The following is a 24,389-nucleotide window of genomic DNA, read 5'->3' as shown; positions in this document are numbered from 1 at the left end:
TAAAAAGAGGCAATGTCTAAGATGGCACCAACATGTTTAAAATTTAATACATTTCACACCAGATGCTGGAGTCATCAACATAAAAATCTGTCGACAACATGTGCATTTTTAAAATGGGAAAACCTATTTTTAAAATGTCAAACACTTTAAAATGATGGCAACACATCTCAGTGGCCTATCTGGTTTGATGTGTTTTCTGTTTAACCATTCAGAGTTGAGAAAAACCTTTCCAAATATGACTTTTTGTTTTTAATTTAAATAGTCATTTATCATCTAAATCTTACAAATTGTGAGTTTTCTCATCAAAGCAAGTTAGAAGTGAAAAGTGTCATTTTAAGGAAAGGCAGGGTTTATTTCTTTTTCTTTTTTTTCCAGAGAAGATCCTTTTCTCTCCCTCATTAACATTAAGTCTCGTATATATTGCCCATATGAGCATGAAATCAAGCATGATAGTCATAAAATCAGTTTATGGGTGCTTGGGTAAAAATATCTCCTCCTTTTCTCCTGCTTTTCCTTTTTAGCTTTATTGTACTTAAATGTTAGGCTGGACAGAGAATTACAATATTTTCTTAAAGACCTTAATTCTGAAAGCCAGGTTGTCACTCTTCTAGTCATTATCATCTATCCTGGAGTGAAACTAGATTCACCAGGGGAAGGGATAAAACCAGGCTTGCTAGGGATGAGCCTAGGGGTGGCATGCCTGTGTTGGAGATGAGATCAATAGCCCAACTGAAGTGCATTTACACCAATGCACGCAGCATGGGCAATAAACAGGAGAGGCTGGAAGCCATTGTGCAGCAGGAAAACTATGACATAGTCGCCATCACGGAAACATGGTGGGATAACTGTCATGACCGGAGTGCCACAATGGATGGATATAATCTCTGCAGAAGGGATAGGCAAGAAAGGAGAGATGGTGGGCTAGCTCTATATGTTAGAGAGTGTTTTGATTGTATAGAGCTTAATGATGGTAATGATAAGGTCGAGTGCTTATGGGTAAAGATCAGGGGAACGCCAACAAGGCAGATATCCTGGTCAGAGTCTGTTATAGACCACTCAACCAAGATGAAGAAACAGATGAAGTATTCTACAGGTGGCTGGCTGAAGTCTCACGATCTCTAGCCCTTGTTCTCATAGGAGGCTTCAACTTACCAGATATCTGCTGGAAATATAACACAGCAGAGAGGAAGCAGTCTAGGAGGTTCCTGGAGTGCATAGAAGATAACTTCCTGACGCAGCTGGTAAGGAAGCCAACCAGGGGAGGCGCCCCGCTGGACCTGCTGTTCATGAACAGAGAGGGCCTGGTGGGTGATGTCGTGGTCAGAGGCTGTATTGGGCACAGTGACCATGAAATCATGATAGAGTTTTCGATTCTTGAAGAAGTAAGGAGGGGGACCAGTAAAACCACTACCTTGGACTCTAGAAGGGCAGACTTTGGCCTGTTTAGACGCCTGGTTGACAGAGTCCCTTGGGAGGCAGTCCTGAAGGGCAAAGGAGTCCAGGAAGGCTGGACATTTTTCAAGAAGGAAGTCTTAAAGGTGCAGGAGCAGACTGTCCCCATATGTCAAAAGACAAGCAGGCAGGGAAGAAGACCGGCCTGGCTGAACAAGGAGCTTTTGCTGGGACTCAGGAAAAAAAGAGAGTTTACCATCTTTGGAAGAAGGGGCGGGAAACTCAGGAAGAGTACAAGGATATCATTAGGTTATGCAGAGAGAAAATTAGAAAGGCAAAAGCCCAGCTAGAACTTAAACTGGCCACTGCAGTTAAAGATAACAAAAAATGGTTTTACAAATATATCAGCAACAAAAGGAGGTCCAAGGAGAATCTCCATCCTTTATTGGATGCAGAGGGAAACATCACCACAAAGGATGAGGAGAAGGCTGAGGTACTTAATGCCTTCTTTGCCTCAGTCTTAAATAGTCAGACTGGTTATCCTCAGGGTATTCAGCCCCCTGAGCTGGGAGGCGGAGATGGGAAGCAGAATAAAGCCCCAATAATCCAAGAGGTAACAGTCAGCAACCTGCTACTCCATCTAGATGCCCACAAGTCTATGGGGCCAGATGGGATCCACCCGAGGATACTGAGGGAGCTGGTGGAGGAGCTTGCCAAGCCACTTTCCGTCATTTACCAGCAGTCCTGGTTAACTGAGGAGGTCCCAGCTGACTGGAAGTTAGCTACTGTGACGCCCATCTACAAGAAGGGTTGGAAGGAGGATCCAGGGAACTACAGGCCTGTCAGCCTGACCTCGATGCCGGGGAAGGTCATGGAGCAGATCATCCTGAGTGCCATCATGCGGCACGTGCGGGACAATCAGGGGATCAGGCCCAGCCAGCATGGGTCCTGCTTGACTAACCTGATCTCCTTCAATGACACAGTGACCCGCTTAGTGGATGAGGGAAAGGCTGTGGATGGTGTCTACCTGGACTTTAGTAAGGCCTTTGACACTGTCTCCCACAGCATTCTCCTGGAGAAACTGACTGCTCATGGCTTGGATAAGTGCACTCTGCACTGGCTTAAAAACTGGCTGGACAGCCGAGCCCAGAGAGTGGTGGTGAATGGAGTTGGCAGCCGGTCACGAGTGGTGTTCCCCAGGGCTCAGTATTGGGGCCAGTCCTGTTCAATAGCTTCATTGATGATCTGGATGAGGGGATCAAATGCACCCTCAGTAAGCTTGCAGACACCAAGTTGGGTGGAAATGTTGATCTGCCTGAAGGTAGGAAGGCTCTACAGAGGGATCTGGACAGGCTGGATTGATGGGCCAGGGCCAACTGTATGAGATTCAACAAGGCTAAGTGCTGGGTCCTGCACTTAGGTCACAACAACCCCATGCAACGCTACAGGCTTGGGGAAGAGTGGCTGGAGAGTTGCTTGGCAAACAAGGACCTGGGGGTGATGCTTGACAGACGGCTGAACGTGAGCCAGCAGTGTGCTCAAGTGACCAAGAAGGCCAATGGCATCCTGGCTTGTATCAGGACTAGTGTGGCCAGCAGGACCAGGGAGGTGATCATGCCCCTGTATTCGGCACTGGTGAGGCCACACCTTGAGTACTGTGTTCAGTGTTCACCTCACTACAAGAAGGACATCGAGGTGCTGGAGCGTGTCCAAAGAAGGGCAACAAAGTTGGTGAAGGGTCTGGAGCACAAGTTTTATGAGGAGTGGCTGAGGGAGCTGGGGTTGTTTAGTTTGGAGAAGAGGAGGCTGAGGGGAGACCTTCTTGCTCTCTACAACTACCTGAAAGGAGGTTGTAGTGAGGTGGGGCTCAGTCTCTTCTCCAAGTAACAAACAATAGGACAAGAGGAAATGGCCTCAAGCTGCACCAGGGGTGGTTTAGATTAGATATTAGGAAAAATTTCTTCACAGAGAGAGTGGTGAGGCATTGGAACAGACTGCCCAGGGAAGTGGTGCAATCACAGTCCCTGGAAGTGTTCAAAACACGTGTGGATGTGGTGCTTAGGGACATGGTTTAGAGGTGGACCTGGCAGTTAGGTTAACAGTTGGACTTGATGATCTCAGAGGTCTTTTTCCAACCTTAATGATTCTATGATTCTACATTCTATGAAACCAAAACAGCAATAGCAGGTAGAGCAAACCCAACCAGTTCTACAGAGGATGGGAGTTTGGGGGTCTATCTTTCTGTGCTGAAAAAATTGGAAACAGACATTAGGGATATATTTCAAAATATCAGGTTGTGACTTTTCTCCTGTTAGTGTATCACCTACCATGGAGACAGAAGCCACCCAAGACCTCTTAAAAGAAATACTTCTGAATCACTGTTCCTCAAGAAAGCACTGCTTTTCTGCCTCAGCTTTGAGTGTCTCATAACTCCTTCTGATGGAACAAAGAGGAGAGAGTCAGAAAAACTGCCTTCTCCATAGCAGCTGGTGGACTAAACAACCTTCCTTCCAAGCAATTCTCCCCACAGTGCAGTCCACTTCATCGTTTGCTTTAGAATGCACTAGCTCTCCCAAAAGTAGACATAAGTAATGAGATTATGGACATACAATATCTGGACCATTATGTATACTAACAGGTTGGAAGCAAAAAAGCTTGCACAACACAGACAGACACCGTTCAGTCAAGCCTATTCAGTAAGCAGCAAATAATATTTAGCTCTTCAGGATGAAGTAGCATATTGAGGTTAAATTACGTTTAAGTCTGGGAAGCTGCTAAAAGATTTAGCAGCAGTGGTAAATCATGTCATTAATACTCACTGTCTACAGACTGCTTGAGTTTATTCTCTTTCTTTGCCTAAAAGAGCACAAATGCTTAGTAAATCTGAGATGACACACATATACATGCATATATGCTTAGAGGACAACCCATGTTTGTGTGTGAAGGAGGGCTGGCTCCTGTAGCTGGAGCCTTGCCTTCACGTATATTATGTTCTTCAGTGCCACTTTTCCCTTCTTTCATCAAACAAACCAGCATGGAAGAAATCCACACTGGTGCTTTCATATCTTGCTGTTATCACCCATCATCAAATCTCCTGTTCCTAAATAAGCTTGTACAGAAACCCGAAAAATGTCTACCGCTAGCTTTTACAATTGAATCAAATATACCAAATCAGATAGAATATAGCTTCTATCCATGATTTGTAAGGAAAAAATTAAACAGCAGCATGAAAAGATGTTCTCATCCTACTACAAATGCTGGCCTAATATTTATTTTCATTCTCTTGGCTTTTTCTCTGCAGTACTTCATAGTTTAAATAAAGTACTGCTGCCTTCCTATTAGAGAAGTAGACAGGATGCAGGGTGAAGAATTAAGATTTTGAATCTGTCCTACAAGGCTACAGTTGGAGAATAACAAAAAGAAATTGCATTTCCAGCCCTAGGTGCACAAGCACAAGATTTTTCATTGATTTTTAGTAAGGTGTCCTGTATTCAAGTGCCAGCATTAAGCACTTAATACAGGCCTATCTATCCTTCCCTGCATAACACCACGCTGTTATTGGTCCAGCCCAGTCCTTGGATGAAATCAGTTCACTGATTAAGAACACTTGAAGGTAGCTGAAACCATGTAAGCCAGGGATAAGTTGGCATATAGAGGTAAAGCATTTTGAAAGGTTTGCAGCTGTAATACAGTATTTGGATAAAAGGGTGCACACAGAGGGGTCAGTTCAGTCACAGTTTGGGAGCAGTCTGATTCATTGCTGTTGTTAGTTTTCTTATCACAGCTTCTTGGCAAGAGCAAACTTCCTTGAGGGAAAACTGAAGACTATGGAATGAACTCTCCCAGAACTGTAAGTATCATATTTATTTCATAAACTTCCCTGTATTTCACTCCACAGGCAACATATACTTTTTTGTCTTGGCAATTAAAAGCAACCCTCCCATTACCACAAGACGTTGCAGGTATATACCCTTTCCTTATGATTCAAAAGGAGAAACCAAGATTGTGTCAAAAGTTCATTAACCTGCTTAATGTGTTTCTGTGTAATGCTCAGAAGATGACTGATGCATAAACATCCAGGCAGAAGAGGCGTCAATATGAAAGAATTTGTTTATGCACAAGATGCCTCTCATTTTTCTGATGTAATTCTGCACGTGACAACTTACGGTTTATTCACAAACATCAAGAGTCTTCACTGGCATGTGGAACTATATAGGTAGAGCACATTAGGAAGTTTGGGTGTATAGCCCTGTCATGTCAGGGACAACATTATACTCTTGTCTCACACTTGTATGACAAGTTTGATAGAAAACGTTCACGGAAAACAATCAATGAACAATTATGTTTACTATCTAATATGGCAAATACCTACGACATGAAAAAGATGACATGTACATATAAGTGAGTAAGTAAAATTATTATCAAATAAGGACACTTTCAGATTCAAATAAAGGACTTTAAATACATTTCAAAACGCATAATCATCATAAATCTAACTTTTTATTGATGTTTACAACTAACTTTTCAATGAAATATGACTGATTCTGAAGTAGAGCTTGGAAGACCTTCCTATCACTTTGACCCTGCCTGAAAACAAATAAATATAAACCTAAGGGTGTGCTCTAGCAGAAATCTCATTTTCTTAAACTGCAGATAACTGCCAACATGGTTTAATTTTTATTTTGTGTACTAATCAGAACAGTAGTGTACAACTGTAATGTATTTTTTGGCATTTTAATCATGAAAATAGTTTCTATTTTAAGGCAGCTGGCACACTAGAAGTGCTAAGCATAAGGAAGTTAATTTCTGTTCTGAGCATATTAATAAGCAAAGCCTACAAAATAAATGTTAGTAAAAACCCAAATGACTCTTGCCAAGTTTTCTTTATATATCTCCTGGGAAAGAAATATTATCATGAACTTAATTTCATTTTCATGCCCACAGTTTATCGTTTTCAAAAATAAAAAAGTCCAGATCACCTGAGAAATTTTTAAAACATTGCTTAAGATGAAAAACTAGAATATACCTGAAAGTGAGTATTCGCCTTTTAGACTTTCACTTTCTCGAATTAGGAAGGCTCCTGCCTGGTTTCCAGGGTATGACAGTTGTCTCTCGGCATCTGCTCGTTTGATTGGGCCAAAAAACCATCTGAACAAATAAAAAACATTCATTTTACCAGTCAGTGAAACATACCAGGAAGACAATTTAGCTTTTATAAACATGCTGCATATTTACTAAAAGATAATCTGTGCTATGCTAATTAAATTCCAATAGCATGGGGGAAAAAAGCCAACAAGAACCACACAACAAATTTATTGCTAGAAAATATTGCTTACACATTTGAGTAAAATCTGGATTTTGCTGCTGATGGGAAGTCCCACTGATTTCAAGGGAATCAGAATTCAGAAGTGACAGACTGGCCTTGTCCCAGGGAAAATTCGCGAAGAAATTTGGCAAGGCTGCTGTGGCAGAAATTGATGCCAAGTCCATTGATGCCTCTTGAACTACACAGAGGTGCAGGTATGTGCTAACATCCTGACATCTTAAAAGTCAAAGATCCCCGAAACTGCAGAAGGGTTCTCAGGTTCCAAGAGGTAAGCCACCCTGCAGCCTTCCCCATTCCACTGCCACGTCAGTATCTCAAATGAGTTACTGGAAATTTTTCAGCTCTTCTGCTGTTAGACGAAACCAGTATGTCCCTCAAGTCACAACAAATATTTCAACATCCCTGTTCTGTAACAATCTACTCCTATCTACATCTTTTAAAACATATTTTTCCTCTCTTACTAAACCCTGTAGCTTACAAGGACTTGTTCAGCAAATAGTTTCAGTTTGCTCCTCTGAGGGTACTATTTAGCTCTTTTTCTGGTTTGTGCTGAGTGTAAATTAAATGGAAATAAGACTGAGATGAGTCAGCATTTTCAACTGGGGCAGCATTCACCTTCCATCCAACAAACACAAAAAGCTCTTTCCAAGATTAGCTCCACCCCTTATTTGAAGCAAATGGTGACAAATAGTTATCAGAAATATGCCACATACTTATAGGGGAACGCCTTTTAAATTAATCATACCTAAACCTATTATGCAAGCTTTTAAGATAAATCAATGTATTGTACCACAAATAAGTTGCCTATTCAGCTAACTACTTGATTTGTCAATTATTAGTGAAAAGTACAGAAGGAGTCATCAACAAACTACTTTAGTATCTGTAAGGCTTGTAATCACCAGGAGGAATGGAGGAAATAAATGAGAATATTGGGTGACACCTTGGCTGAGCAAGCATGAGGAATGAAAAATGGTTTTGTATGAATAAAGATGAAACAAAAGGAGGAAAATACAGATGGTGCTAACCTACGCTGAATATGCTCTGTTAACAAAAGAAATGAAATCCAGATATTCCAGACTGCATTCCTGTCCTCGGACTTGAAGATTATTTGGATAAAATAGGCCTTGATACATATTTGGCAAGGAAAGGGATCTCATTAGAAAGCTGGAATGTGTTAGTAATAATTTTAATTAGCTAAACATGTCAATTCAACTAATTAATTAAATTAATTCATTAATTAGACTGTAGAAAATTAAGCAATCAATAAATGTTCAAATCCTTGATTGAGGTTCTCATCAAAGGAATGAGAGGACAGAGTACAAGTTCAAGTCTATTCAAGTCCCAAAGAAAATTTGTCTACCCTAAAAACTGAATTAGAACCTTTCTGAAATTTCTAAATACAACTGCTCTGAGAATAACATCTGATAACTAATAAACTATATGACCTGAAAAAAAATTGAACTGATATTTTTCTCTTGAATTATAAGATATCACTTAGTAATGCCCAAAGTGACCGACTCTCGTAAGAGTATATAAGAAAAAGTGTTTAATTGGGTAGCATCCTCTCAAAAGGATTTCATTTTGTACCAAAGCCAAAAGAGCTTCCAATTAGCAAGGCTGAATTTTATGTTCTGGATAGTCAAAAGCATAGTCTTTACATGATCCAGTATTTGTACATACACTGCTAGCAGGTCATATTGCTAAAGCTGAAAACATGAGCAGTAATACAATGTATGCAATGAGAGGAAATTGTTGGTTTATTTGGGAGATACAATCTAAAGCAGCATTACACTTGTGTATGTAAGATCATGTCTACAATACAAAATACAATTTTGGAAAAAAACAACATAAGTTAGGCATATGTATCTGTTCCTTTGACTTCAAAATATTTCAAATGATATGTTGATTTTTCTTAGGTTGGAAAAACTTCATTTAAATCAGTATGAATTTACCATTAAAGATCATATGGGAGATATGTAATATGTAAGTTCTGACTCCAGATAAACTTAGCAGTTAAAAAGACCCTGACTTGCAAAATAAGCTAATTAGAGCAGCAGTATTTGAGAAGGTAAGTGTAACAGAAGTGATTATTATGGAGAGTGAAAAGTGGACACATATTGTATATTACCTCATTTGTCTGACTTTATATGATCTGATCAAAATGTTTCAGAAAAATATAATGAAAATTACTTTTAATAGCATTTGAATATGGGACTTCTAGTTCAAAGGCACTGGGTTTGCAATAATAATCATACAGTACCAAAAGCAATACCGGTTTCGAAAAAATAACCCCTTAACCTCAAAGCAAATAATGTAATTTGTTATTCACTTTTTTTAACAAAAGCACATCTGAATTTAAAGTACTATTTCCATTATAAATGGAAGTTTAAATTCTTTTTATAAAGCGTGAAGGGCTTATTCCAATCTCTAGTAATTGAAATTATGCTTCAAAAGGCTTAATATTTTACTTCATCCAAAAGTTTGTATTTTAGAGGAAAAAGTACTCTAAGGAGTAATAATGAATCAAAGTAATTGCTCACCATAAGATATTGTTTTGTGGGATAGGAAGGTCAGACCAAAACAATACCCAATCCTCAGGAAATATTTGGGGTTTATAGCTCAAAGTTAGATGGAGATTTTGAAACAGAGCACTTGGAAAAACAGGACTAAAACATCAAGCACCATCCATTGCACAAGTTACTTAACTAGCACTTTCTCTGACTTCAGTGTGCTATATTGGCACTAGACTGTTCAGGAGAAGGTTGAATCAGCAATTCATGCACAGTTTTACTCTGAACTTCAGCTCTCAGCCAGATCACTTTGGGTCACGATTATCAATGCAGGATCAGCAGATTACCAGGTATGACACAAATGAGTGCATTCAGACTTGGGCATAACTTTCCATTTCTAGCAGGACCTGTCTGGTAGGCACAGCAGTAGTGCTCTTCTGTCAGTAAGACCAAGGAATATGCTTTCTTGGCCAGCACTGCATCCAACACCCCACTCTTTCTCCCTTTTCAGTGTAGGATGCCTGATCTGCTTTTTGAGGATTGTTTCTAGCAGCTTCCTCAAAATCCCTTGTTTCCACCATCATTCACAGCTCTCAGGAACCCCTTCATTAAAAATTCTAGGCTACTTCCAGGTCACCTCTGGCCACCATATATAAGAAGACTTTGGGGACAGAAAAGATGACCTTCATGTGGGTCCATAACAAACATAGTCCTTACTTGGCACAGATGGTGCCCAATCCTAGAGTACAGTGAGGTTTGTTGTGGTCATTCAGAGCATAGTGATCCCCTCTCTATTGGTCATCAATTCTGTTGGCACGTTTTTGACCACAGGATCAACAGCTGATGGACACATGTATCATAGCAGACTTTGTCATGGGATGTTCCCTGACTGTGACAGTATCATTGCTGAGACCCGTACTCCTGTCCTATGATCCTTTTCTTCCAGCAAAGGAAAGGATGTATCTTCATCAAGGTGAATGCTGGTGGTTATTCTTGAAGGGCCAATTTTTCTAAGAAACAGAGATCATGTCATCTATGCTCACCTCTGCCTCCCCATTCAGTCCTGCTTGAATCAAAATGGAGTCATGAGTTCAACAGAAGTTGATGGCCTTACTTGGCTCCATCATCACCTTTGCTCAGAAGCCCTCTGTCCTCCAGGTTGCAGTGCACTGCTGATGTCTGTCTAAATGTCAAAGCCCCATTTACCTGACTCTGTTTTGTGTCTCCCTGTGCTTTGCTACATAAAAATCCACTAAAATAAAAATAGTTAGTTCTACTTCTGCACTTTTTTCTTTATAGCAGGAACTTTTAATCTGGTGGAAGACAGGAAGAGTAACATGGGCCAAAGGTATTGCATGCCACATAGCCGTTGACAATATCACTAAAGGAAAGAAAGATAGGGAGGCAAAGTTCTGCAATGCTATACCACTGGCAAAGTTTCCAGTGCCTGGCAACATGCCTAGAAGAAGATAAAACCCCAGTGGAAAAACAAAAAAACCACAAATATCCCCACCCGACAAAGAGTATGCAAAATGAGGTTTCTTCCCTTCCATTCTGTTCCCTCCCATTAATGTAATCTCCCCTTCTGATCATATCACTGTCATCAGTGCAATGCACTCATTCAAGGTAGAGATTGAAGATTTAACAGGGGATCTCAGCTAATCTGGGAACTACAGGATCTTTTTCTCTCCTGAAATTAACTTTATCCAACACCCAGAGTTAAACCCAAACAAAAGGGTTTCCAGCCATGGTCCAGATGAAAAAGCTCATAGGGGAAACATTTTCTTGGCAGCCTACCATTCCTTGGGCAGCCCTGTTTACAGCCCTCCGCTCCCCTCTTACACCGGAGCTTTATGCTTGGTCTCTAAGTCCCAAACACACTAACTCCTAGCTCTAGTGCAAGGTGTATGGTGAGCCTTAGTCAAAGCCCCACAGTCATGGGCCGGACAAAACATGTCTTTCTCTAGACTCAGCTTTTCTTGGGCAGACCTTTGCAGCTTTATTCAAACTGGAGCTCTAGGGTTTGTCACCTTCCTAACCCTAAAACTAATCCAAGCCCTAAAGTTAACTGTAAACCTGGTTTGAGCCTTAGCCAAAGACCTCCCAGCCATAGGCCACGTGAAAAACTTCTCAAAGGACAAGTCTTTCTGCAGCTTTGATCTTCCTTGGGCAGTCCCTCAGCAGCCATAGTAACACTGGAGCTCTAGGCTTCACCTTTCTCTTAATCCTAACCCTAGGCATGGGCTGACTTCTGCCAAAAATCCTCAGTCATGCCAAATGAACAAGCAACAAGGCATGGGCTAAGTCCCATGGAGGGGACCCCTTGCCTTGGGCCAGACACAAAAGTCCTAACAGGACAAATCTCTCTGCAGCCTCAACGTTTCTTACGTGGCCACTGTGCCATCCCCCTCCAGCAGCAGCTCTAGTATTTGCCTTTCTCCTGACCCAGCCTCTTGCTTTTGCATTGGAGGAACTACAGCCAAAGATCCCCAAACATGGTCCAGGTGAAAAATCTGTTACTGGAGACATTTTTTGGCAGCATATCTTTTCCATGGGCAGCCCCTTTGAAGCCCTACTCCAACAGAAACTCTAAACTCACGATTAAGGACACTGTGCATCCCCCTTTGAGGTGTGGATAAGATCTTCATCACCAAGCCAAACACCAGCTCTGAATTAACAGCTACAATCTTTGGCCTTCTTGGAAATCTCAGCAGATCCCTCACTGCTCTTTTGTTATCCACACTGAAGACCAGCACAGAAAATGATGTGGAAGTTTTGACTACATCATTAATTTCCATTAGGGCTCACCAGAGCCCAGCTTCCCATTTTTATCCTGTCTTTACTTAGATTTAATACGTACAGAAGCAAAGTCAGAATTAGCTCCACAACGTCATATCTGAAGTGACTGAATTTGCTTTAATAACTAGCTGTAGATGGGATGAGGGGGAATTATTTCAGTTTCTCGTTCAAGTTGCAGGACACTGGAGGTAAGATAAGGCTAAAGGCAGAGGTCCGTGACATATTCTGAATTTTGTGAATGCCCAACTAAAAGGGAAAATCCTGAGGGCTGTAAGGTATAGCCACATATAGAAACCATGATTATTAAAATAGGAATGAGGGAGGAGGAAAGGGGAGAAAAATTGCTGAGAAGGACTACAGGGCAAGATCATTCAAAGAGTGTGGAGGCATAACAGAAGAAATAGCAGGAAATCAGTCACATGAAATTTATTTTCAAAAACACTGAAGACGTTAAAATGGACATCATGATCCTATCCTGGATCAGTACTTTGTGGCATGAGGGCATTTCACCTCTCATTTTTCATAAGTGCTTGCAACTGGGATTTACCCTCTCATGTTAAGGTAAATCTCATGAGACTGCTAAATCTCAGCAGCTGAGAGAATTTGCTGCAATTCCTGTGATTCCCAACCAGAACTCTCCATTACAGAAGAAATGATGATGATGATGATGGACAGGTTAGCTGGCCCTCCAGTAGATTAACTGGATTGTGTTAACTGTGTATGTAGTGCTAGGCTATGAGGAGAATAAAAAATTTGCTAGACTAAGGAGAGCAAAGAATTACTGCAATTAGAGCAAAAGGCTTGGGTGAGGAAAAAGAAAAATAGATATTGTATATATTGAAGCCAAATATATCTCAGTTTCTTCTGGAATGCAGAAAGCTTGAGCAATAGCTAAAACAAATAAAGAAAAGCTTCCACAGTATATAAATTTTACATTTTAAATGCCTTAAAATCTACAGCCATAGAAAGCTGTAGCTGCAAAGTCAAGAACCCCAAAACCAGAAGATGGCAATATTAATATCACTTTCACGGCTTCCACTCAGCCATTTTCAGGAAAATCCAGTATGATACCATCTTTAATTACATGGCCACATCTACTGCTTCCTACAGTGTTAATACAAATGCTGCACGCTGAATAGTTACCCTCTATTTTGTTTTGTCATTGTGCAGATAGAGTTTATTTACCGTACATTGTTTAGTCTCTACTCTCAACACAAGTTATAAAATTACATGAATGGCTAATTTCCTAGCAGCCCCTATTATAGTGTTCATGACTATAATATCCAAATGCTTTACAAATATTCATTAAATTCTTTTTGTGGCACTTTTGCTTGTAAAATATTTTTTGCAGTGGAGGAACATCATAGAAAGGGACTAAGACAATAAGACATTATTATAAGCATTTTCTACTAATTTTGGATGTCCAATTTGAAATGCCTAGGGTCTACCTTTCAGGAAATTTAGCCTTGTACAGTATGTAGTAGTTTATTCAGAGAGCAATAGCTGCTAACTTCTATGTCACAGAAGACAAGGAAAGATGCATGGAAAGCTAAAGAGAGAGAAAGAGAGAGGGAGAGATCCTCCAGGGTCTTATTCAACTACTTTCATCATATGACCATCCTGTGATCACTGCCCTTACTCAGCACATGGAAACCTGAACAGGCTTGCGTGCACCACTCTTCGCTGCCGTCATCCATGCAGGACAAAGAGGGCTGCTGAGCCAGCTTTTAATCCATGCCAGGTTTGCAGTCTGCTGCGGGTAAACATTAGTGTAGAAGCAGGGACAGAAGTTTACCAAGGGCGCCACCAGCACGTCCTCTCTGTGCTGAGAGGAAGGCTCCAAACACTTGCTGGGTTTTCCCAAAATATCAAAAATACAGGATGCAGCTGACAAATTCTAACGAATATGTTTGGTTACCAAGTATAAAGTGCAATTTTATTTTCAAAGTCTTGGTTAGTTTGAAGCAAAGTTTTCTTAGACAGCAAAAAAGCACACACTTTTAATATAGCAATCTCCTCTACCAAATATCAAGCCTTCCCTCCAAAGTACATGCACAAAGGATTTCTCGTATTTTTCTGAGCCACGCTTTTTGCTTTCAGGGAGAGAAAAAGGCAGCTTGTGCCTGGTATCAACCCTGGAAAAGGCATATACAATCACGTAAAGCCTGGAAAAATTACAAGCAACTAAACAAGCTCTTCTGATAGAAAATATTAGGCTGCCTTAATTATAAGACTAATGAAGTAGTATCGTTTCTCCAAGAGCTGACATATCAAGAAATTAGGAAATATCACTGCAAAGATGAAAGCCTTCCAGATATAACATAGTTAAGAAACAGATGTGCTTTACAAATGATGAATTGAGTATGTGAAGGAGAGCGTGGGAGATGAGCACTGACTGCTTCAATTTTCCCTTTATAGTCTACAGTGAACCCGATGGCGGCATTGAAAAAAACAAAACAAAACAAAGCACCAACAGAAAAATCTGTAGTCAGGCTAAACCATGAAGATGAAAACTTGCAAAAGGTTCCTTTCATGAGAGTTTTCAAAAACACAAGCCTTCCCAGATATGGCACAAGAATCTACATAATGAAAGGTCCAGGATTCCTCGAGGGCTTGCAGACTTCCACTGTGTAGAGGCTGGAAAACCTAAGATTGGGTTTCAGGTCCTTTGGAAACAGAGCCCTTCCTCCTTACTTCCTTCTACAGGCTAGCCTGGGGTTGTTTTTAATGCTGTCTATCTCTCATTGTCATTTATTATCACATACTGCAGGATGCATGGGACAAGGATAAAATTTGAGAGGAAGGAATTTAAAGCTACTGATAAAGGAATGCATAGGACACTGCAGGAGGGAGGGAGAAAACAGGACAGTAAAAATTCAAAACAGAGAGGACCATAGAATATTATCAAGCAAATGGAGGAGAGAAGGGAGAAAGTCAGAGCTAACAGTCAATGACGAAGAGAAAATAAAGAGAAGACAAAACTGAGGACTGCGTTTATTGCCCAGGGGCTATAACCTGCTGCTGCCTGAGCTGCTGCACCTGCTCAGCAAATGCTGGTTTCCAGCTTATCCTGCTCCTGCAGGGCATGTCTTTGGCAGAAACAGGTCTTTGGGGAAACAATTTCACAGACTATCTCTTGAACCAGTTTCACAGACTAACTCTCACTGTAAGGATTGCTCTCTACAGATCTTTACCCTTTCCCTTTCTTAGTTCATCACATCACTCATTTTGTACTTGCCAAGAGAATAACATTTATTTTCATCATATATTTATTGACTAGAGGTCACCGCTAAATGTTCTGGTTTAAACCTTACTCACCAAAGTACCGTCAGCAACAAGTGAGTCAGACCAAGTCTTTAAAAAAATGTTTAGGTAACAATAGCCTTCTGTATCTACATAAGTAAATCAGTTAAAATCTTAACACATTGCAGAATGTACCTGATTTGGACAATACTTGGGAAAAAAAAAAACAAAAAAAAACCATTTAAAATGTACATGTATAGCGACACAGCTCAGTTCTGATTACTTATTTACCATAATCAGAAACTAGTTTCCTCCAAGTGAAACTAGAAATTCAGGTTTTCAGGGATGGTTATGTAGGGCAGCACACTTAACCTTTCACAACCACAATGAATTTGCTTCATAAGTAAAGATCTGAGTCATGTATATTGCTCAGATCCTTGTTGATGAATCATTTATCACAAAATAAAATGAAGACTATCCGCATGCATTGTGTGTGGGACCTGGAGCTTCTGAGTCTTTTCATAATGACAGTGGGTGGAATAAGTCTGTTTTTCTTTCCACAAGGGAAAACATAGAACATGTGAATAGCTGGGAGAAACTAAAGGCTCATTTCTAAACTATGTAAACAGCAGAGATCTATCAAAATGACGGAGCAGCATTAGTTTTTGGTATGTATGTATGTAGAAGTCTGCCTGTATGTTTGAAAGTGGCAGGCTGTCTGTAGCAACACACTGTAAGTTCCACTGTATTTTCCATATTTTGAGATTAACAGCGATTTTTCTTTAAATAACCATTACAATGCGAAATACATAGTTTTGGAAAATAACAGATCCCATTTTGCTCTTGGCTTTTGGATAACATTTTGCTAACGTTCTTGTCAACAGATTATAGCTGACTGGTTGGCGGTTTTCCATAAATACTAAATTTATGTTAGACTTGAGAGAGTTTTGTTGGTGAGATGGCAGAATATAAGAGGTGATAACGGAAGAGACATAGAAGCAAAAAAAAGAGAAAGAAAATTATGTTATATTTCTCCATATATTTTTGAAATAAAATATTATAGTTTAACTTGTGAAGGTACTCAATTTGAAAAATTTTCAAATTTAAGGGTTTTTTTATTTCTGTTTTCAAATGGAGTTTCCATCAAAATATAGCATTTTTTCTTTTAATTTTGTTCAGAAAGGATTAAGGTATCTGAAAACAAGATACAACCAAGAAATACCCTTCATTTTGTTTCAAGCCATATTAAATATTTTGATTTGATAAAAACTAAAATGAAGGACTCTGGAGCAACATCACTGCTTCTTTCTTCCAGGAGAAGGGAGCCATTTTTCCTTTCCCTCTTCCCATAAGAATGTGAGCACTAGGACACAAGTGATACATTCATTCACGAAACAGGAGCTCTTTAGTTAAAACAAGGAAATTTAGATCTATGTCTCTAAAATATCATAGCCGCTATTTTGCTGGAATATATAATGTACATAGATGCTTACATACAGTAATTTGGAGAACGTACCGCTGTTACAACTGAGGTAATCCTTTTGGGACTGGACGTGTATGAGCTACCACCAAAATTAGGCAGAACCTTTGCTACCATTTCTTTTTAGCAAAATGGGAAATTGCAGGTTATTGCCAGAAAAAAAGCTTTATACTTCTAGACTCAAGGACCAGATTCGCCACACTTATATTGCATAGTGCCTTTAAAAAAAAATGGTTTCAATCTTACTGCTCACCAGAAACTTGACTCTAACACTGAACAGTAGCTTACTCCACACAACTTCAATGACTGCATTGTAACCGTAGCAAACATGTGAAACACCCATCTACCCTGGCAGGCTGACCTTGTGTATACCTGAGACCCAAAAGGAGCCCCAGGTTGCACTAACAAATCACCGGGGGAGGCCGGCTGAAAAAACTGCAGGAGATTATTAGCTTGTGAGAAGAGGGCAGCAGATGTGTCAAAAAGGACTCTGAACCTCTAAAGTCTGTTTTGGTCTAAGAAATATCTTTGTTTTGTGTTACTCCATTGTTTTTGTTAGAAATAATAAGCTGTGCCCTAAAGAAAGGGCCTGCCAGGGCTTTAGGGACTTTTACAGTAAGTAACTGCGTGGGATTGTTTGGATAAGGTAATGTTCAACAGTGAGTAAGTGTGGTAAAACCCACCACAGAGGTAGGCATTTCCTCTTACAGTCTAGAACAAATTTACTGTCTTGTAAACATAAACACAAAGATTACTTGAGCATTAGTCTAAAAAATCCATGACACGTTGTGTATAAACTTTAGTAAGTACTTCAGTAGGCCATAACTGTACAGTCATGTGATTCTGTTGTAAGGGATTATGCATAATAATACATTAATTTTTCAGTACTTGATAATAGCAGTTGACTGTGCTGCAAACACAGAAATTAATTTGCTCTGAGTCTGCTTCTGGATGACAAACCATTGCACCTGTGGCTCCTCTTGCACTCTGTAATGACTGGGAAGTGACTATTTCTCCTGTAGGCATAGTATTACAAGACCAACTGCACAAGCTCTGTAAATTAGCATAGCTCACCCAATACTGGTTTCACTGCACAATAGGAACAAAAGATAGTAAACCAGCAACCAAATCACAATCTGATAGAGCTAATTTGCGGAAATCTTCATAAATAAATCTCATCCTGTGAGCCGCCACTTCACTATTGCGTAATTAATTTCAACATTTGCATTCATTCTCCACAATATTAGTCATCTGCATGCTGTATTATTTATTCTGCTCTGAAGTTCTTCTATATGAGAAAATAAACAGTAGATGAAAGTGATACCATATTACTTTTTCTGTGGTGTTTTAGTTACGTAACTCCCTAGTATTTCTCCAATTTAAGAGACTCAAGTCAATCATCAAAGTTTGTTCCCAGCAGTGGTTTTATACCTGGATAAGGACTTCATTGCATTTAAAACTTGTTCTAAACCAACTTGTCTTTGGAGTCAATGAAAGGTTACCATTGGCTTTAATGGGCATTGCTTTGAGACACTGGGTGTGAAATATAGGCATACAATGACCTCTTTTTAAAAAAACTTAAAATGTGTTCCTCAGACCCTATTTCTGCTGTATAGAGTCTTCCAAATAGCATTGTAAAATCTTGCATCAATGCTAGCACTACCTGTATGCATTTGTTGTTAACACATACAGGAACAAAAGTACTGATATACTGCCATAATATACTCTAAAAGTAGCAATAACTCTGCTATTCATAACAACTGAGGAACAAAGTTGAAACCTTGAGGTAGCCTTAATGTTAACATGGTACAGAGAACACTAATAACATCAATTGATTTAACATTAAGGGAAACTCAAAAGGACATGAAAATGTTCAATCATACATTCACTTAAACCATTACAGCTTCCAAAAGTACTCAATTGATTTTCTTGAGAAAATCATTCCTGAGAAATTATTTTCTTTTCTCACAGAGAAACTCACCTCAGCACAGAAGTAATATATAAAACCCTTGGAAACAAAAAGCCCCCCTTGCCTGCACAGGACACAAGTGACAGAACAGATCTCTCCATCCATTTTGTGCAGAGCTCTCTCCTGGACGTTCACTTGGGCACATACCTCCTCAGCCCATTGCCAGCAGTCTGAGCAGACTCGTGCCCTCTCTCAGGTCAATTTTCAGTGGAGAACAACCAAGTCACTCTGTCCCCAGGCAGACTCGGAAAGGAACTGTGCAGTCTGGCGCCCCCAGGGGACCCTGAGCCAAGGAACAGAACAGTTCTTTGACATGGGGACAAATTTCTTAACCAAACGGTCTCCCAGTTTTCCAGGTAACCTTTTCAGGGTGACAGATGGGAAGGGTGACACACTAAAGACACCTTTGACTTCCAGAAGTGAAGCTGGAGCGCATTGAACTCCATATCGGGTGTGTATATTATCAGCCCAAGACCCACACACATGGTTTCTTTTGTAAGAGATCACAACACCGTGTCAGAAAGGTATGTCAGCATCAAAGGGAGTATCTGGGTGATTTTTCAAAACTCTGCAATAGGAACAAGATCTCATTGTCTCTTTTCTTTCCTTGCAGGTATTCAGAAGACTAATAATTATCTTTCCAAGCTAATCAAGTTGTCATTCTGGAACAGCAAAAAACATCAGGTGACTTTCTATGGACACTGATTCATCCATGTCAGTGGATCAGAATATGTACACACTTCTAAACATTCATAAATCTGTAGGAGTTTGGGAAAAGCATACAATAAAAGGAACAGAAAGCGAAGACTCTCTTTTTTAAAGTAGAGGTAAAGGAGACCACTAAGGGGATTTAGGAGTGGTCGCCTCCTCCAGCCGCTGCGGCCCAGGGACCTTCTGCTCGGCTGCTGGAGGCCAGCCCAGGGACACAGGGTCTCTGCCTACGCTGAGGGATGTGGTTGCTGCTTTCCCGCTTGCAGGTTCAACCAGCAGTGAAGCTGCGCACGTGTCTCAGAGACACACAGAGAGAGGACACTGGCATGGGCGGTCACACAGACTGCCACAGACAACAGCACCCGTGTACAGGACTCACATAAAACACAAGCACAGTCCCCTCCTCCTCCTCGTCTTCGGCTGGCAGAGACAGAAGGTCACTAGTGACGGCGCACACACGCACGCACACACACTGTCTAGATTCACAAGCACACGCACAGTTGCGGATCCCCCCCTCAAATACCAGCACAGCCCATCTCTCCATCCAATAGCCCTGCCCTGATCCCAGCCCCTCTTACCCACATTCACCTCACGAATGCCAGTCACCCCAGCAGCTGGTTTTGAGACATACCCCAGTGGCTGGTGGCTGAGACCCCCACCCACTCCAGCATCTGGCACTCAGACCCCACTTGCTCCAGCAGCTGACACCTCAGGCCAGGGGCATCTACACCCCGGCTCTGACTCCAGTTGCTGGCCCAGTACCCAGTCACACCAGTCCCCCCAGTAGCTGGCACTTAGTCCATGCAGCACTCACACACAGGACAGAGGGTAAGGTTACACAGAGAGACAGTCAAGAAAGGCTTTAATGCGAAGACAGGACAGAGTGTGGTGACGAGGTGCAGAGCTCAGCCAGACAACTGTACTGACTGGCCCTGTTTTACACGTGAACAGCACCTTTTATACCCCTTTCTGTCTACCCCCTCTTTGTTCCTCCGTGATCCCTTTTCCCTAAACCTTGTTTCATCACTTAACATAGCCCCCTCCAACATCCTGGACCCCCAGGTTTGCATCCTTATCAGTTGCAAAGTCGAGCTCGCCTGCCATTTCTTGATAGCCCATCAGTTACTGCAACTGACCAGGTTTATTTCTGATTATTGACTTTGTTAACATTAATCAGTCAGGTTTGGTGTCTCTGTGTGTTTGTCTCCCTCCCCTTCCTTATTGGCAAGTTCCTCAGATAATCTTCCTGAAAAAGAAACATTCCCACACTCCGCGTACCCTTAACGGTGAGTGCGACTGAGCAGGCTTGTCCTCATCACCATCTCCCTTCTCATGTGTTGCTCAGGTTTGTCTCTGCAAGTTCTTGTGTATGGCTGCTTTCACCACATAACCTAAGAGGAGCAGAGATTCCTTCCATATACCCTTACTGAGACTTCCACTAACTGAAAAGATCAGTAGTTTCAAAAGGAAGATTGAGGTTTGTGAGTTCTCTTCATTTCTGAAATTCATAGTATATATTCATTCCCACATGTGAGTCTCAGATTTCTTTTTTTCTCCTCTTTTGCAGTAAGGTTTGAAAAGGTGTGCTGCAAAATCGTTTGTGCTATAAATACAGGAAAATGTTATTAATTAAACTAGCAATGTACCTGCTTTAGTGTGAGAAAGCTAAGGGAAAATGTTTACCAACATTTCTGCAGATAAATTTATAGTGTAAAATATTATAGGTTATAGAGTAGTCTGCATAGAAGTAATGAAAATGTCAATTAGTGCAATCCTTTATGGAACCATCACTTATTATTTAATTCACTGCTCTGTTTTTCCCATTTTAATTAATTAAGATTAGTGTACCAGCATGGAAAAACTGTATCTATTTCTATTCAGTTTAAGTGGTAAAGAAAAGGAATGCATTCATGATCAATATTTTGTTTGATCTTCTGAAAAGCTGTTTCCAGATGAATTCTAGGCATGTCTGGTGAATTGAAAACTGCAAAGATATAGAATTCCATTCCAATTTCTTGTCACTCTTATGGGGTTTTTTATGGAGTTGAGGTGCAAACCTGAATGTCAACATTTAAGAACACTCCAATGAAGAATAAGCTTCTTAAGTAAAGAAGTTTAATCTCTTATTTTTAAAGTTCTAACACAAGAAGGGTCGTCAAATATGTCCTATATAGTACTATTTAAAAATCACTGAAAATTTTTTCCTCTTACATGTAGTAGTAAATATGTAATAATATTTTGTCTTTTTTTAAATATCACCTAATAAATTATGTTCTTTATTTGTTATGTATACTTTGCTTGCATAACTTGAAAAGGAACAAAACATTTTATTACAGAAAATATCTGAATCCTGATTAATCATATTTTCTCTACTAATCTGCTTTAAAATTAAAGTGCAGGTAAATTTTTTGTTGTCTAAACTAAGCTACTGGAAGGCTGCATTGTTATTATAATGTTTGCATGAGGCATCTCTGCTATAGCCTCATGTTAGAAGATAATGTCTGTAAGATAATAACAGGACACAGCCTGGCTTTAGTTCTCCATCTTTGGAGGAAGCAAAATGAATTGATGCGTAAATCTGTGAGGGTAAAGTCACTGAGGTCTGCCGCCTGGGCTGACTCGGGTGCATTAGGGTAGATGGGGCAGATAGGTGTGGCCTGTAAAGGATCGGTCCCTGAATCTCACAGGAACTTGTGCAGCGCTACCATTTCCTTTTGTGCCTATTTATTTTGAGCGTGGTTTTTTTGAGTCACTCATGACTAAGCAATCACCAATCCGGAAAAAAAAGCCAAACACTTTTAGGAATATAAAACTTTCTGCAGAGATGAGAGGGTTTTTTATGAGTTTTGGGTTTTGTTTTTTTTTCCTAATAGCTTGGTCTTTGCCCACAGACAGGAATAAAGAATTGTGCAGTGTCAACACCTACGCTTTTGCTAAACAGACTTGACAATAGGTCCGTAATTAGACATGGCAGTGATGTACCCTCTGACATTGCTTATACAACAGTTCCAGCCTCTGGTGAAGTACAAAGGGAACAGATCAAAGAAAGTGGATGGGCCTGTGCACTTTTCATAAAATCCTTTCTGAAACAGAATAACCGGGCTAGAGGGGCCATTGGTTTGACCTCGTGGGGTCTCTCTTATGTTTTTATGGCTTAATCTCTTCCGTACAGATATAATCCTACACAAAGAAAGCCCCGAAGTCTTCTATTACCGACAGTGCTTTTTACATGTTACAAAATAATTCCTCACAGAGATACCTGACCTAGTTTGTTTAAAATCAGCCCAGCTTTAGGACGTCTTAGCCTGGCTGAACTGTTCGTTACTATTTTTCAGTTCTATACCTGCTCAGAGATCACTCAGCTCTGCACAGCTCTGTATTGTGCCGCGCGGAGAGCCATCAAAGACGACTATTGAGGAAACAGTAACCACTGTACAATACCTGGTGAATGTTTTTGCCAACAACATTGCTCAAAGCCAACTAATCTAGGCTAGCATGCACAATGCTTATTCCTACTGAGTCTGAAGAAAAAACATCAAACAGGACTACTGAGTTATTCTGACCAGTATATGGTCTTTGTTTTTCTGAAAGGCACTGTAAAGGCCACCTGGGTTTCACAGTGCTGTAAGAAAAGCTAACTGGCTATGTTTGCAGGTTTTAAGAATATTGTTTCTGGTCTCCACATCATTCATTTTCAATCCATTTACAACAGGGTAATGGAAACTAGTATATAACGATTATAATGTATAACATACACACTAATTTCAAATAAAGACAAGGTAGGAAGAAATTTCTTCATTTCTCAGAATTTGAATAGGCGATGTTGTATATTTAGAAAACCACACTGCCAGAAAATAGGTGACTTAAATTACACAAGTTTGCGTGAACTGCTCATCTACAATGTCATAATTCCGTCTACCTTTCTGAGCAGAGAAATACATTTTCTGGACATGGGTGTGTAAATAGTGCTGGCACTTGACAAAATCCGACATTTCACAGTTCTGTAAACCATCTCCTTTTGTGTTCAGTGTATCTTTGCATATTTAAGAAATAAGCAGAAATGAAGACAACGTTTGAGATGTGCTTGAAGACAGCACTGGAATGCTCAGCCACAACTAAGGAAGTGATTAAATTCATGGTCTTTTTGTAGTATTCAATCACTTAAATTCATGGCAATTCCAAACTTTGGGTACTTCAGATGCTATGAACACAAGGTCAAAAAACATCAAAAGCATGATCTTCTGGCTTTGCAATACACACCTTGTCTCACGAGGCTCTTTTGCATGGTCTTAAAAGTATCAGTCATAAATTTTCTCTATGCTGTGTGTGTGTACACGTGCATGCATGCACAAAAGCACACACATAAAGTATACCAATTGAAAGAAAAGATGGAATTTCAAATGAGTTTACATACAGCCATTTCAATGATTTATAATAAATACATATTTTGGTGATAAAGAAACCTTTGCCACCAAAAACTGTATAATAGCTTTTGTACTTAACATAACAGGTTCCAAGAACGTGAGAACAACCTAGTACTACTTTCTGCAGTCGTGTTAGCAATGAACGGTTTTTACAAGTTCATTTTGGTACAAGGGTTACTGCTGATTATGGTGGTGTCCTTGGGACTTTGGACTGTAATTGAGAGAGGAATTAGGAGAGCAAAAGAGAGGGAGCGCACAGAAACCACAGTGGATTTACATTCAGTTTTCTGAGGTGTTCAGCAGAATCTAAGCTTTCACTTTAAAAAGAGCCCCTAGACGCTTTGGCTCTAAATACCACTTTGAAAATGACCCACATGAACCAAAGAAACCCCATAAGCCTGACTTTGCAGAAAGTCTGAAACAGGTCAGCCCAGGGAATGCTTTATTGTTCACGTATAGCAACTCAGATTCAGTCAATGTATGAAACAGTTAAAGCTGAGTCAGGTCACAGAAGGTGAAGGAATTATGGAGATTG

The 24,389-nt window shown here is 40.3% G+C and overlaps 1 protein-coding gene across 1 annotated transcript in view; it reads right to left on the bottom strand.

Moving 5' to 3' along the window:
- Positions 1-24,389, bottom strand: part of FRK (fyn related Src family tyrosine kinase) — a 56,963-nt gene that overhangs the window by 26,395 nt on the left and 6,179 nt on the right. Inside the window, exon 2 of the mRNA XM_009460504.2 lies at positions 6,419-6,540. Coding sequence (XP_009458779.1) covers positions 6,419-6,540 — 122 coding nt within the window. The remainder of the gene's footprint in view (positions 1-6,418; positions 6,541-24,389) is intronic.

This window comes from Nipponia nippon, unplaced genomic scaffold, assembly GCF_047370975.1.
Source record: "Nipponia nippon isolate SJK-2023a ecotype South Korea unplaced genomic scaffold, ASM4737097v1 scaffold_4, whole genome shotgun sequence".
NCBI classification, from domain to species: domain Eukaryota; kingdom Metazoa; phylum Chordata; class Aves; order Pelecaniformes; family Threskiornithidae; genus Nipponia; species Nipponia nippon.
The sequence above is the reverse complement of the archived record's forward strand: the minus strand, read 5'-3'. Positions and strand labels throughout refer to the sequence as shown.